Source organism: Lepidochelys kempii, chromosome 8, assembly GCF_965140285.1.
Source record: "Lepidochelys kempii isolate rLepKem1 chromosome 8, rLepKem1.hap1, whole genome shotgun sequence".
NCBI classification, from domain to species: Eukaryota; Metazoa; Chordata; order Testudines; family Cheloniidae; genus Lepidochelys; species Lepidochelys kempii.
The window spans coordinates 73,488,569-73,504,145 of record NC_136387.1 but is presented as its reverse complement, the minus strand read 5'-3'; the positions used below and the strand labels follow the sequence as shown (position 1 = coordinate 73,504,145).

The 15,577-nt window shown below is 40.0% G+C and overlaps 1 protein-coding gene across 1 annotated transcript; it reads right to left on the bottom strand.

The window, feature by feature from the left end:
* Nucleotides 1-2,076: 2,076 nt before the first annotated feature.
* Nucleotides 2,077-12,280, bottom strand: F3 (coagulation factor III, tissue factor). The gene is made up of 6 exons (XM_073357000.1): nucleotides 12,099-12,280; nucleotides 9,892-10,006; nucleotides 5,366-5,550; nucleotides 4,730-4,911; nucleotides 4,439-4,598; nucleotides 2,077-3,052 (listed from the first exon to the last, which is right to left on the bottom strand). The coding sequence occupies exons 1-6, from the start codon at nucleotides 12,184-12,186 to the stop codon at nucleotides 2,907-2,909; spliced, it is 876 nt and encodes a 291-aa protein (XP_073213101.1). The 5' UTR covers nucleotides 12,187-12,280; the 3' UTR covers nucleotides 2,077-2,906.
* Nucleotides 12,281-15,577: the final 3,297 nt, after the last annotated feature.

Below are 15,577 nucleotides of genomic sequence, written 5' to 3'. Positions count from 1 at the left end.
TCTCAGCAGCAGACTTTCCCACTACAAAGAGCTGAGTTTGCTATACTAGAAGTAAAATTTGTATTTTGCTTGGTTATTGTTGTACCTAGCTTATGTCTTTACAGGGTCTTGCTTTAATGAAGACTGCTATGGATAGTAACACAAAAGTCTGTATGTTTTCAATAATCACATTAATATATGCTGCATGTAGTCTTTTAGTCTAGGACTTGCCTGGCAGAACTCCATCCTTCATTAACTAGTACCAGGGAGAACAATGTGTGACGCAGAAAAGGAAATACTATAAAGTTTCAGTAGACTTTAGTGTGATATGTTACACTGATTATATTCAGAACTTAATTCAAGTACATGTTGTCATTAAGGTAGTATGCAAGTTTGTTTCTCTGTTGTATAGAAATATTGAATTCCTCTTTCTTAAATGATCACACATAATGCTAGAACATAATATTGAGAGGATTTAAAACCAAAAATTATTTTAATAAACCTGAGACATTAGTGGGCATCATAATAAAGACCTTGTTGCATTACTAATTGCCTAAGGAAATATATACAGAAGAGAGGGAGACCAGTGATATCTGAAGGAGAATAAGCAAAATGGATGTGTCCCTATCCTTCCTGAAGGATTCTCTAGGTAATTTTTCTGATTAAAAATGGTGCAGTGTTAGGGCTGGCTAGAGGTGTGCCAGGTGTGTGGTAACACAGGCCTTTGTGGTTCAGGGACTCCTACTCTTTTTACATTCCCTGCCCAACACATCAGTGATCTCCCTTGTCTTCTAGTCCTCCCTGCACACCTTGAAGATGCATTTAGGGATCTGATATTCTCCACCCTCCTCCACTGATGATTGCCTCAGGCTTTGTCTACACCACTGGTGTGCAAACTGGCGGGTCACTTCGGGGGGGGGGGCGGTATGAAGAACCTTTGGCCTTTTGCCCTTTTAAAACAACAAACATACAAATAAAAGCACAGGTTGGCTTATTTTCAACAATTTGGTAAGTTTCATAACTACAATAGGCCTACTATGCCTTTAAAATTAATTTTGATTCTCATTAATTTTAAGGCATCTAAGGCAAGGCAATAAACCAGCAACATATATAATAGAGTTCAGAGCCCAGGACCTCTCAAGTGAGTCAGATGCTCTAACACTAAACTGAATGAATAGTCTCATCTCTGTTTGTCCCCTCCACCTTCCTGGTGTGACCTTCAAGTCAATCTAATTAGCAGTGCACACAGAGTATGATGCCATAAAAAGTGTCAAGAAAAGAATTTGGATCAACTCACTGTGTTTGGCAGGTATTCCTAGGAGGATGAAATTCTGGAAGATACGCTGTTCTGCAAACCACTTGAGCGGTGAATGCTGATTATATATGCCCCCTAGTTTGCGCACCACTGGGATAGAGTACAGGAGTCAGAGCTAGGAAAACTGCGTTTTATTCCTGGCTCCACTAGGTTGCTGTGTTGCCTTAGCCCAGTTATGAAACATCTCAGGGACTCAGCTACCTAATCTGTAGAACAGGCATACAGCTATTTACAGTACTTTACCTTCTCTTATAGCAAATCCTGTATAATGCAATAGAGAGATTATACTAATAGAATTCTATATAAATTGCTCTGAATGTTTATAGAATGTAATGGAATGGGACATGCCTACTATAGATTGGTATAAAAATTCTTCAAGATGGTATTCATTCCCTAATAAATTCAATAGGACTGTTCCTTAGAGCAGTTAAAATGCTTTGAGATTAGTGCTCTGCAGCTGTCAAACATAACTACAGTATATATTTTTAAAATCTCTAGAGATGATACAGCAAGCCAGGCTACACTAGTAACATATGAAGTGGGATTACTCAGGAATTAGTACAAAAGTAAGAGCAACCTAGGACACTTCATGACTTTGTCTAGTTCAAGAGTTGTGTCTTCTTACATGGTGTTTTCCCCCTCTACGGGGTAGCTAACTGGGTGTTCTGTTTTACAGAGCAATAATCTGGGGCCCAAGTTTCTAAAAGAGGCCAAGCTCTGCTCCACATATTTCTTAGATAAAGTTAAACATGTATTTCTAGAATAAACATTGCTCTGCAATAATGAGTCTTGTTTTTCCATTCACCTTTATTTCAGTAAGAAATTATATTAAATAAGTTAACACAATATATACAAATATCACCAATATAAAAATTCCCATTTATAAAAATCATAAATATATTAGAAACTGTAGTAGTATGAGGTACCTCTAAATCACATCACCCAAGTAGTTCATTTATATAGACATCCCATTATAAAAATAAAAGTGATCTCTCAAGTGTTTAATCATCAGTATAAAATATAAGTGCTAAATTCTTCTTCCTATTGAGTATGTGCAGGAAATTAGTTACCTATTGATTCAAATAAATTGCAAAGTACTCAGTTTAGCACCTGGCGTTGCCTAAAGTACATTTTACAGTTTAGACATGCAATTCTGTCTCTATATTGATTGTTAGAAGTTTGGATCTGTTGTATTATGGTTTTGAATGTTAGTTTTTGATATGGTACTCCCACTTCCTCACAAGTGAACTTGTTAGGATGTCATATAGACACAGTCATTTAGTTTTGATAACTTATATCAACTGATATACAGAATAACCAATTTAAAATTGACTTCTCCATGAAGTGCAGAAGGAATAGTAGTGTTTTCATATTTGTGAGCTAACATTTCATCAGTTTAACATTGTTAAAATTAAAACAAAAGTAGTGGTTTTTGCTTTAAAATATAAAAAAACAAAATGTTTCACAGAAACAGGAAGTGTTCCTTTACACTTAAGTAAAGGCTAATAATATTTAGAGACAGCAGTTTTTTCCCCTCAAGTACCATAAGCTTTTCTGTCTGGGAATGCAGCAGCATTTGAAATAGTAACAAAAGGCACTTCTTGTGTTTTTCCTAAATATCATTAAGTGGCATGGTTTCTTTTTCCTTTGCAGCTTTTGTTTTCTTGCATTTATACAGGGTCACAGACAAGCCAATGATTATAATAAGGATTACAATGGCTGCAGCTGCTATGATAATAAACACTTCGGTTCCATACTCTGGTTGGGGAGAAGAAAAAGCAAACAAAGAATTAATAGCTCATCAGTGCATACAGATTTTCTATATAGTAGTAATTTGCTTTACCTTAACGTCATGACTAACATGGGTCCCAGTCCTACAAAAACATTGAATACCTCCCAGGAGGTGCGAAGACCATTCAGGTCCCCTTGAAGCCAGTCCCTTCCTATGAGGGACTCTGCACCTCAAAGGATCAGGCCCTCAGTTATAGCCATAAATGTCATGCTTGTGCAAAAGTTTTGTATACTAACAGAAACTTATTCTAGGGTTTTAAACTAACAAAAAACAGTTTGGACAAAGTTTACTGAACTCAAATATTTTGTGATATCACATTGAAAATTCTATATTGAGGGAAAGGTTTTAATTTTTGGATGGTGGAGAGAGGACAATGAGGTTTTGGGAGAAGAGGTTTCTGCTTATTAATATAAAATGCACAGATTCTTTCCCAATAGGGAAAGAAGAGGGAGCATAAGGTAGAGCTGAGAGCACTGATTTAAAACCTGGTATGTTTTCAGTAAATTATTTGTCTTGATACCAATGAAGGATAATGCTTTAAACAAAAAAAAAACCCCACAACAACAACAAATCAGCCCTACACACATACACAAACCCAAAAACAGTCCCCACAAAGCAACGACTATCAAAGGGCACAATGGATAAGTCTCCTTCCCAGCACCATTCCCTCACTGACCTCTTCATTGTTTGATAAAGAGCTTATATATTTGCCTGGTTGGACACATTTTTAATGTACACAATTTGGGGAAAACAGTTAGGATTATGGGCACTACAATTTGAAGGACAGTAAACCTTAAAGGATCACCTGCACTTGAGAAAATGGACTAGAGCACAGGAAAAAAGCAGGAGTTAGCCTCATTCAAATATATGCACAGCTCCTACTGACCGTTAAGTCTTACATAGTTTGCTGGCACGCATATCTAAAGGCTTCATCATGCAAGCACTCACTACTGGGTCACTAGTTGGGAAAAATTTCATTATATGTAAACTAGTATTTATCAAAGGGAAGAAAAGGGAAACAAGAAAAATATAGGCCCATTGATGAGGCAATTTGAAATCTCAGTGAAAAGTCATCAATGCAGGCCCTGCAAAGAGGAAAAACATTTTTTTTAAGTGAACAGATAATTGTGGATGGTGGACAAAGGTGGAATGTTCAAAAGCACTCGGTGTTGGCCTAACTCTGCTCCCACTGTAGTCAATGGCAATTTTGTGATATGGTAGAAATCTCAGTGATGGTTACCTCATGGGAGATTTCTTCTCATGGGTTTTCTATATGAGAGGGAAATTTTTTTGTTGGAATGCAAGAGATAGCAAGAAAAATAGTCTATTTACTTGTTTCACCAGATACTTACCATCCAAAACATTTCTCTCATGGCTGGTACAATTCACCTTGCTCTCTTGACTTTTGCGGTTCTCTCTGCGAGAGAGAATAATTGCCTGTACATAAAAGCAGTAGTTCTTCCCTTTGTCAATGCTTATTTCAAATTGATTACTTTTTGTTGTTGCCTCTTTCTATGTATAAAGGAAAAAAAGACACTTTCAAGACATTCTTTATAAAAGTTTTAGCTCTTAATAGCATAGAAGTTTTGTAACTATAAAACATACAAAATTAGAGGTATAGGAAGTTGAAAATAAGGGCTTACCTTTCCTGTACTTTGATCTTTCCAATAATAGAGTGTATATTCCAGGTCATTTTTAAAAATCTCTCTGATACTTTTAAAGCTTTTATTGGTAAATCTGTATGGTGTAAGTGGATCTTCAACCAACACTTTCAGCTTGGAGTCAGTTAGTTCATAAGTTTGAATCTCTGGTCTCCCAATTGTAGCTAATGCACACAAAAACATTTTTAGAATTAATTCAAGGCATAGGAAAAACTTTATTGGCAAAATATCCTTTTCACACAACATTCTCCACTACCACCTCAAAACAAAACAAAACACCCCCCCCCCACACACACACACACAATCTCTCTACTTTACCAGGTTTAAACACATGTAACATAGTGACTGGCACAGTCAATGCATATTAATAAAATTTCAACCCAGTGCATGGGGCTCACACGAAGCTCTAGACACCACTTAAATCCTGTATGAACAGTGAAGTGGTGCATGGGGTTATGAAGTCCCCCGCAGTGGGAAAGATTTCAGCTACTGCTAAAAGGTGGTCAAACACCACAAGAGCAAGAACCTAAACAGAAAAACTCTAGGCTCAATTCAAGCCCTATTGAATTAATGGGGGTGATGTGATGTAACAGACTATTACTAGGCAATCCTACTTACTCTGATTGTAAGGTGTGAATTTTGGGGAGATTGCGTAGGACGGCTCCTCAAACTTTTCTGTCTCTGAAAGCATTTCAGACACTATGTGTGCAGTATAGGTGTCTTTTACCTTCTCCAGTTTGTCAGTAACGTCACACTCTGTTTCTTTTGTGTGGACGCACACTTTTTCCCAGTTTGAGTTGATTCTGAAAGGAACCAAGAATGAAGTATTGATATAACACTTTCTGAATATAGTTTCATTCACATGCATACATTCATGCATAAGGTATACAATGCCTGGGATAAAATGGTTTTCAGTAATCGTCAAAGTCCAGAATTTTTACAATGTCTTCTGACTACATCATGCTTGTACCTGTAAACCAGTCTGTGAAGATGAGTGGAAAAATCCATACTATGCAAACATGCTTGATTCACGGTTTAAAAAGCTGAACCACGCAACTAAAATTTAACTCACAGTGAAGCAATATATAATTAAGGAAAGATGTTTTCTTCATGGTATGCACTGATTTGATAACATATTTTCATAAAAAGAAAAGTAGTACTTGTGGCACCTTAGAGACTAACCAATTTATTTGAGCATGAGCGTTCGTGAGCTACAGCTCACTTCATCATGAACACTTATGCTCAAATAAATTGGTTAGTCTCTAAGGTCCCACAAGTACTACTTTTCTTTGAGAATACAGACTAACACGGCTGCTACTCTGAAACCATATATTTTCAGGTCTGTAAATTTAACAGGAAATTGTCACACTGAATAATTTTGACACTGGTCATTCCCTCCCTCCCCCATCTATATAGAAAGAGGTAAAATGTTCACAAACGCCTCAGTGACTAAAGACAATGGGACTTAGGCTCTTAAGTTACTTAGAGCCTTTGAAAATGTTACTCAAAAGCAATAATACATTTCCAGATATGTCCTAAAGTACCTCTAACTATCTTGAATGCACTTCTGCGAATGTGGAGGAGGGGGATCAGATATGGACACTATACATAGTTATAAAAAAGAGACAATTAACTAATCTAGTGAATGTTGTCACTTGTTTGCTAGATACAGTATTCTGCATATGGGTATGGGCATAATTAAAACCATGTAATAACATAATCAGTACTAGTCATACAGGAGCAAAAACTTCAGTTCAGATACATTAAGTAATCAACTGCAAAAAAAATGACAAACTTCTCTGGGTGTCTAAATGGCAAAGAGGGGTGCAATTCATGTATTTTTTCATAAATTAAAACAAGCAGATTTTTTAAAGATTTGCAATCAGGGAAAAAAAGTGTGTTTGTCCCTTTTTTCTTCCTAATATAAAAAGGAAGCAAAAAAATTAATTAAAAGCAGAAATATTAAATCTGGCCTCCTTTGTTTTTGCTGGAGAATCAAAGGACAAGTGTGAGGGCTCTCATGTAGTTCAGTTGAAATGGCAGGAGTGCTGAGTGTATGTTAACAAAGGGATTTTCGTCCACATGTTTTTCAGAATTTTTAATTAAATAGGAGTTTGCTCAGATTTCAGTTTCTCGTGATGTCATAATTCTATTAGTTTCAAAGTGGTTTACAGAGTCCTCCAGGAAAGACAGGGAGGATAATACCTGATCTTCATAAAGGGGAAGAAGAAAAAAAAAAACACAAAACCCACAAACAACCCATCTTTGCAGGGGGCGTTTTAAATCCACAATAAGGAAGCAAAAAAGACAAACTTTTAAAGTTTGTGTATCTTTAAAGGGGACATGCCAACCACCTCCTGTCCTCTGCCCACAGAAAACAAAAACAAAAAATCCACCTCTCCTGTGCACAGTAACCTTTTAAAAATGCCCACAAACGAAGTCCTAGTTGAAACACAATGCCCTACAATTATTCTTAGCACAGGCACTGTGTTTTTGAAATCTTTGGACCCTTAATTGATGTATATAATTTGTAAAAAAAATTAAGGCTCCAAGGTTTAAAAATAAACCAAAACAGTGCTTGTGCTAAGAATAGTTATGTCCATATTAGCACAGCTTGGAGATCTACAATACTTATTTACAAATCTCATTGTACACATGTCTTCAGTTTAAAAACTAACTATATAGGCCACACCCACCTGACGTATATTCCTTGCAAGTAACAAAGGTTACTTAAACTTACATTGTTTAGTAGTTCTCTCAAAGTTTCTATCTTTTTGGAAGTTTAAATCAGCTTAAAAGCTTTCTTGTGAATCATTAATTGAAACTAATTGTATTTCAGACACTTCTGCCTGTGAAACTACATGCAAGAAAATATGAGACACACATTCTTGAATTAGGACCAAATCCTGCCTACCTTACTTGCACAAACAGTCAGATTCAGTTCAGTTATATTACATACTAAGAGAATTTGGCCCTACACGAGAGCCAAATAAAAGTAAAAGGACTAGATTTAGGCACCTAAAGATGAAAAATAATATCTAGTGGAATTTTTTAAAGTGCTTAATGCTTAACTCCATAATATCTGGATCTTACACAGCAAGTCAGGTGAGCAGACTGCTATACTCACATGGGGTACCATTGAGATAGATGGGGCTCAGTGTGGGTGCAACACTAAACGTGCCTGGATCACAGTGCAGGATTGGGGCCTATGTCCATTTGTGTCTGTAGGCTTGGGCCCTTGGTTGCATTATACCAGTGATTGTCAACCTTTCATTTGTGGTCACTTAATGAATTTCAAACTGAAGCGTGAACCCCTTTGGAAATCTTAAGACAGTCTGCGGACCCCCAGGTTCCATGGACCACAGGTTGAAAACCACTGAATTATGCCAAAAGAAAAAGGAGTACTTGTGGCACCTTAGAGACTAACCAATTTATTTGAGCATAAGCTTTCGTGAGCTACAGCTGAAGTGAGCTGTAGCTCACGAAAGCTTATGCTCAAATAAATTGGTTAGTCTCTAAGGTGCCACAAGTACTCCTTTTTCTTTTTGCGAATACAGACTAACACGGCTGCTACTCTGAAACCTGAATTATGCCATTCTGCTTAAACATTTGCTTTTATATTAATTTTTAAAAGGCTGTGTAAGGAACATGACAAAGCACATTTAACCCTACCCCCTGTGCACAGAGAAAAAATTCACAAGTGTTATTGGGTATTTCACCCATTACTCATGAAATTTAGCCTCCAGTTGTAGACACTGGAACATGCCAGAAACTATTACAGTACAATGTTTTCCAAAAGTGTGCAGACGGTTTATAATGCAGTTTCTCTTTGAGGCATGTTCAGTCATTGTTTTTATGTTAATTCATAGACTGTATGCATAGTGAACATTTCATATTCGTCAGAGTTTTGTAATAAAAAAAATAAAATTATGCACTTAATATGGGCTTGGATTTTATTGGCCCAGTGTTTTGAAAAAGTCTAACATTAATTTTATAAGCCATGAATTAGAGTAAGTCTAGGAAGTTAGATGAAGAGGTCATTTTTTAAGAAAAAGAAAAGGAGTACTTGTGGCACTTTAGAGGCTAACAAATTTATTTGAGCATAAGCTTTCATGAACTACAGCTCACTTCATCGGATGCATTCAGTGGAAAATATAGTGGGGGGATCTATATACACAGAGAACATGAAACAATGGGTGTCACCATACGCACTGTACCCAGAGTGATCACTTAAGGTGAGCTATTACTAGCAAGAGGTGGGGTTTGCTGGAAATGGCCCACCTTGATTATACTACAAAAGATTCCCCCCAACTCCTGCTGGTAATAGCTCACCTTAAGTGATCACTCTGGTTACAGTGTGTATGGTAACACCCATGGTTTCATGTTCTCTATGTATATAAGTCTCCCCACTATATTTTCCACTGAATGCATCCAATGAAGTGAGCTACTGAAGTGAGCTGTAGCTCACGAAAGCTTATGCTCAAATAAATTGGTTAGTCTCTAAGGTGCCACAAGTCCTCCTTTTCTTTTTGCGAATACAGACTAACACAACTGCTACTCTGAAACCTGTCATTTTTTAAGTTTACCCAACTAGACTAAGTAATACTGATCCACTTAACTAATGCATTAATCATTAAATTAGAATAAAATTAGTCATATCTATGATATCTCTGCAAATTCTCTCAACATTAAAAAAAGAGGGAATTGTTTTGACAGATAAAAACTCTGGTGGTTTGTTTTAAATGTAGATCAAATTCTACACCGTCTTCGTGAAGGGGATGGTAAACTGGTGCAAAATATTTTGGGCCAAGTTTTCCAGTACTGGGTGGCCTAAACTGAAAGTGCAGAGCCAGGATCTAGATCCATACATTTTATTTCTAGAACAAGCCTGGAATCAGGTACACCTGCACTTGGAAGCAACCAAAACTCAAAATAGAGATCATAACTTTCCTAAAAGTTCTCATATTTGGACTCTGCATTACATTCACAGATTCAAGATATTCAAACATTCTACCATGACTACACTTTTTTCTGCCTCAATCACAAATGTCTTTTTAAAATTGGCATTCACTACCCTCTAGTGAGCACAGAGAGAAGGGCAGGGGTACACCAGGCACTCATACCTACAAATTAGATCTACTCACCCAGATATTTCTACTGTATAGACATAGTTGGTTGGCTCGGGTTGCCACTGTAGTATTGTTTTGAAATTGATTGATGACCAAGTTATATTAACTGCTGTTGACAGTTCTGAATTACCTTTAGGAGACAAAAAAAAAAAGAAAGTTGTGATGAGTCACACTGTGTAGTGCTCTAGATTTATTATATTCCCTATTTAGCAGAAGTGAGGTTTCTATAAGAAAGTATCTGTGATTATAGTAAAATTCTGTTTGAGAGAAAAAATTCACAGAAATCACACTCGTTTTACTTCTGCCATGGGAAATTCCTTTTTAATGCTGAATGTTGGAAGAAAGTTCCTCCAGTTCCTCTCCTTCCCCTCGGTGACCTGAATCTTTTGTAATTCAGCATAGTTGTTTCCCCTGGCCACCAAATCAAATGCGCAGAAAGACCATTTGATTCATCTAGGAACAGTTCAGAATTGTGCTTGCTTCTAGTGTTTCCTTCTGCTGTTTAAACCAACACAAGCATTTTATAATGAGTTTGCAAAGACTTGAAGGAAATGTGAGATTTTGCATCGTATTTGACATTCATATATACCATGTGCAGTATAGGTAAAATTCATCTGTAGTTATAGTTACTGTGGAATCCAATAACTGAGTTTCCTGATTTTTATTCAGGTGAATTCTCAGCCATAGTAATTGCATATATTTGCATTTTTCTTCTTTTAAAAAGCACACAGACAAGCAAATTGCATACCAAAATAAATGCACAATTTCATTCTAAAAAAGTGTCTAATCAGTTAAATAGTTATGCTTATGTAAACATTTTTATAGTGTTCTGTGCATAAAGAAAAATCAGTTAAAAAAATAAGTGCATGTATATTGTATTCTTGTTTACTCTAGTATTAATTTCTTAATTTTCAACCATTTCCAATCACAAAATTAATGAAGTCTAAATTCACCTTAAAGAACTAGAAGTATGTAAAAAACATACAACACTAGCCAAACCACGGGCGTAGTGCATTAAAGTGTCACATTCCACACAACCACAATCAAATAGAAGTAATTGTTTTAGAATTTTTTTTATAATCTGTTTGCTCATATGAATATTACCTAATTGATATGTTTTTTTTAACATATAGCCAAAAATTAGAGCTGTCCAAACTGGCGATATTGAAAAGGAAGTAAATAATTCTAAGAAAAATGACAGGTTTCAGAGCAGTAGCCGTGTTAGTCTGTATTTGCAAAAAGAAAAGGAGTACGTGTGGCACCTTAGAGACTAACCAATTTATTTGAGCATAAGCTTTCGTGAGCTACAGCTCATTTCATCAGATGTATCCGATGAAGTGAGCTGTAGCTCAAAAGCTTATGCTCAACTAAATTTGTTAGTCTCCTTTTCTTCTTTTTAAGTAAAATGTTGGTCGGTAACCAGCACATAATTATTAATAAGTTTAAGTGCCTTCACCTTACCGCATTTAAAATACGTTAACATAAAAGATCACTCTCTAACGTACCCATGAACACCTGTAAAGCTGAATCTTAACTTTGAAAAGCCAACTTTGTATTAAAAAGGGAGACAAAAAAATACGGGGCATTCCTGGAAAGGGGAATGGGCAAACCCTACTGCGCTCATGGGCTCCGCTGGCAGATTTCAGCAGAGCCCTGTTGATTTCACTGGTGCTTCCTGGAGGCATGGGGTCCATTTGCAGCATCCGGCCCCAAGTAGGTAACTCCCACCAAACACCCCTGCCATCCCCACCACAGGAGGTAAGACAACTTAGATCTCGGGGAATTCCGACACAACGAAGTAACTCTTGCCCTTTTAGCTACAGAAAAGTTGTACGGGGTTTCTGGCCACCAAACCAGCCACGGCATCTTGCGCCACACGGGACGCTCCCCCAGGGAGGGTTCCTGAGTTGTTTTATCCTCGAAATCCCTCATGCAACTTCACTTCTCCGTCGGCCTCCCCAGGCTCCACGCCGGACACTGTCCCCCAGTCTTTACAACACCAACACCCCCGGAGGAAGCAGCACGTCCCCCACGTATCTCTGCGTGCGCCCCTGGTCCTCCGCGGCGGGCAGGCGCCGCGCCGGCTCGGGGAACAAGCCGCAGAGAGGTAGCTCCATCCAGGGACATGGGACCCGTGCCAGCCTAGCAGGCAGCCCCGACCAGGTGAGGCGCGAAGGCACCTGGTGGCGCTCGGCACGCAGCCCCGGGGTAGTGGCACTCACCTGAGCAGGGGCCCAGCTGGGAGAGCAGCGCGCCCAGGAGCAGCGCCCGGCCACGGGCTGCTGCTAAGGCAGCCAAAGCGCTCGCCATCCTCGGCAGCGGGGAAAGTAGCGGGGATCCGGCCCGGGCGAGGCGAGGCGAGGCGGGTACCTGTAACGTAGTGGTCGCTGTGGAGGCTGCTGCTGTCTGAGCGAAGTCTGCCAAGGAGGCGGGGTTGACCCTATTTATAGCCCTGCACCGCCCCCGCCGAGTACCGGGGTCTGGGCCGGGCGGCGCGCGGAGCAGACGGGGCGGGCTGGGGGGATGAGTCAGTGGCGGTGATTCAGCTGCTGTGCCCGCCGCACGGAGGTGCGGAGTTCAGAGCCGCTCCCCTCGGCCAGGTGCCGGGCGCCAAGGGACAGAGCGAGCGAGGCTGGGGCCCCGGCGGCTGCTGCGCGCTGAGCCGCGGAAGCTGCTTCTACTGCCGCGAATGGTGCAATGTAGAGGCCGGCAGAGAAGTGAAACCCCAGTTCCCGGGAGAGCCGGGGCAGGCGCTTCTCCTCCCCTGCTCCCGCTTTTCATTTCCTCCCAGCCTGGCGGAGGAGAGCGCAGCACAGTCCGGGGAGCTCTGCTGCTCTCACCCCTTCCCCTGCTCTAGCCGGACCAGCCTCGCTGGCCGGGCCTTCAGGAAGGCTGGGGTCGCACTCCGGAGTCTGCAGCCTGTGCTGTGGTGGCACCCCTGCCCCAAGCACCTTAGTTCTAGAGCGGGGCACAAAATCCTGGTTCAGAGTAACAGCCCTGTTAGTCTATATTTTTTTTGCAAATCCTGGTTCAGTTCATCTGCTGATCCTATGGGGGGGGGGGGGAGGGTAGAGAAAGAAATTCTGGAACCTCCTCCTGGGCAAGAAAGCGTTTTCAGCTTTCCTCTGAAGAATCTGATACTGGCCAGTTCTGGGGCCATATGCCCCTGGGGTTTGGAGCAGGTGTAGGGTCTCAAACTGGAAAGGAGAGGGGAGGAAGTTAATTCAGACAGGCCTGTTTCTGCAGTGTTATTTTATTTAGTACCTGGATTCCAAGGTGGTAGAAACACCTTTCTGCACCATGTATCAGGGTGGCCAAACTTACAGACCCTCAGAGCTGCATATGACAATCTTCAGAAGTTCGAGGGCTGGGGCGCACCTGGCAGGGCTCAGGTCTTTAGCCCTGCAGGAGGTGCCTGAGAGAGCTCTGGACCCCACTCCACACTGGGCAGAAGCCCCTACTCCACCACCCCAGTCTGGTAGGTGGAGATGGGGTGGGGAGCTTCACGAGCCACACTTTAACATTATCAAGCCCCAATTTAGGGCCATTTAGGGGTCTGGGCCAAAAATTGGGGCTTGATCCTACTTTAACATTATGTAGCTTGTGAGCTACAGTCAGGGCCGGCTCCACTTTTTTTGCCGCCCCAAACAGCCAAAAAACAAAAACAAACCTCAAACCTGCCAAATACGCCACTGCCGGAGAGAACAGGAACATCGGAGGGAGCTGCTGCCGAAAATGCCACTAACAGCGAGAGCCGAGTCAGAAGAGTCGTCACCGAACTGCTGCCAGGGCTGCTGCCACAGTGCCATCCCAAGAACAGCCGGAGTGCCGCCCCTTCAGCAGCGCCGCCCCAGGCACCAGCTTACTTAGCTGGTGCCTAGAGCTGGCCCTGGCTACAGTTTGGTCACCCCTGCCATATATCCATGTAGCTCATATCTGTATCTATATAAAGATCTGCCACTCTTTTTTATGCCCCAGTATTGGCCTCTTTTAATTAGAGCTGTGTGAAACTTTGGAACAAACCCCAAGATGGTAATTTAGTTTTATGCTTCATTATAAATTCAAAACTTTGGCCAGGTGAGACAAATTTCGTGAGTGCATGTGGGCTGATTTGTGGTTATAGGTGACATATGCACAAATAATTGGTTTACATAATTTACATCTGAAATCAGGTAAAACTGTGAATTGGGCTGAGTTGTGCTTTTGGTCCATTCAAACCCCAGACTCAAACATTCAGGAGGTATAAACCCCATCAAAGCAAAACTGGAAAAAATGTTTTGTATGAGATGAAGCACAGGGGTTTGCACAATTCTACTTGGGATGAATTTGCAAATGTGTACCATTGCCATCTATTGGAAATAATTTCCTGCTCATATAAGATATCAGAAAAACTAGGGGAATTGTTTTCATCAAATTAGAAACTTGTGGCTTTTGAAGATGAAAATCTTCTGTGCATAGGTGCTAGAACTAGGGGTGCTGTAGGTCCTGCTGCAACCCCTGGCTTGAAGGGGTTTCCATCATCTATAATGTTCATGGTTTGGTTCAGTAGTTCACAGCACCCCCACTAAACAAATTGTTCCAGCATCCCTGTTTCTTTGTAAACTCTCTTGCCTTCCCATGATGATAATCTGATATGGACCATTCTATGTTCTCCCCCCATCCCTCTACTTTTTTATATATTTAAGTATTTATATAGCACTCATCACCATAGCATTTGAATACTTCTCAAGTGTTTATGGAGTTGGTCTCATAATATCTCTGGAAAGAAGGAACATATTATACCAGTTTTACAGATGAGATGCTGAGAAGATAAGTAACATGTACAAAATCATGTAGGAAGTCTGTAACCATGTCTCATTGGACCCAGATCTTCTGAGTCCCAGTCAGGAGCCCTAACTACAAGCCTATCCATCCTCCCACTATACTGTCCTGACTTCTCCATCTCTTTTTCTGACGAAGACTGCTTCCTTCTCAGCCTCACTTTTTTTTAAAAAAAACCCTCAGCCTTAAAAACAGAAGTTCTTTATGCCGCATGTAGCAGATACTAGATATCCTGTTGCACTTTCCTTCCTGCGTGCCAGCCTACACTATTTTGCAACGACCCCTCTGGCATTTCAGTATTGTTGTATGTATTTGGTGATCTGAAAAGTGTCAAATAAATGTAAAATAGCAGCAATGCTATATATAGAAAATACTATAAAATCAGAAAGGGTATGTAGATTTTATGGTATGAAGCGGACTTCCTCTGTAATCAAAGTTGAATTTGACAAAGTCTAATGCTTGGAGTCTGTGGGGGAGAGAGAGGAAACAAAAGGAAGGAGAGAAGAAAAAGGAGGTCAGTGTCTGTATATGTTTACAAAACATTTCGGTTTTAATTGCCTTTTACTTGCAGGCTAAGCACATAAAATCTTTTAAACAGTCAGATCTGTTTTGTAATTTAAAAATAAGTATTAAAGGATCAAGCTTAGTTCAACCCCCTGTGTTGCATCATAATTCATCTAATCTATTTTAAGGTGCTTACAAAGCTTATAATTTAAAATTATTAATCAGCACCAGCCACACAAAGTCTCGTTTTTCTTCACAGTTTTAGATTAAATTTCAACATTGTATCCCATTATGCAGCTGCACTTTTCCAGCAGAAAGCATGCATTCTTTAACTCCGTAAAATATTCTTATTTTATATGTGGGATTAGATTGTCTT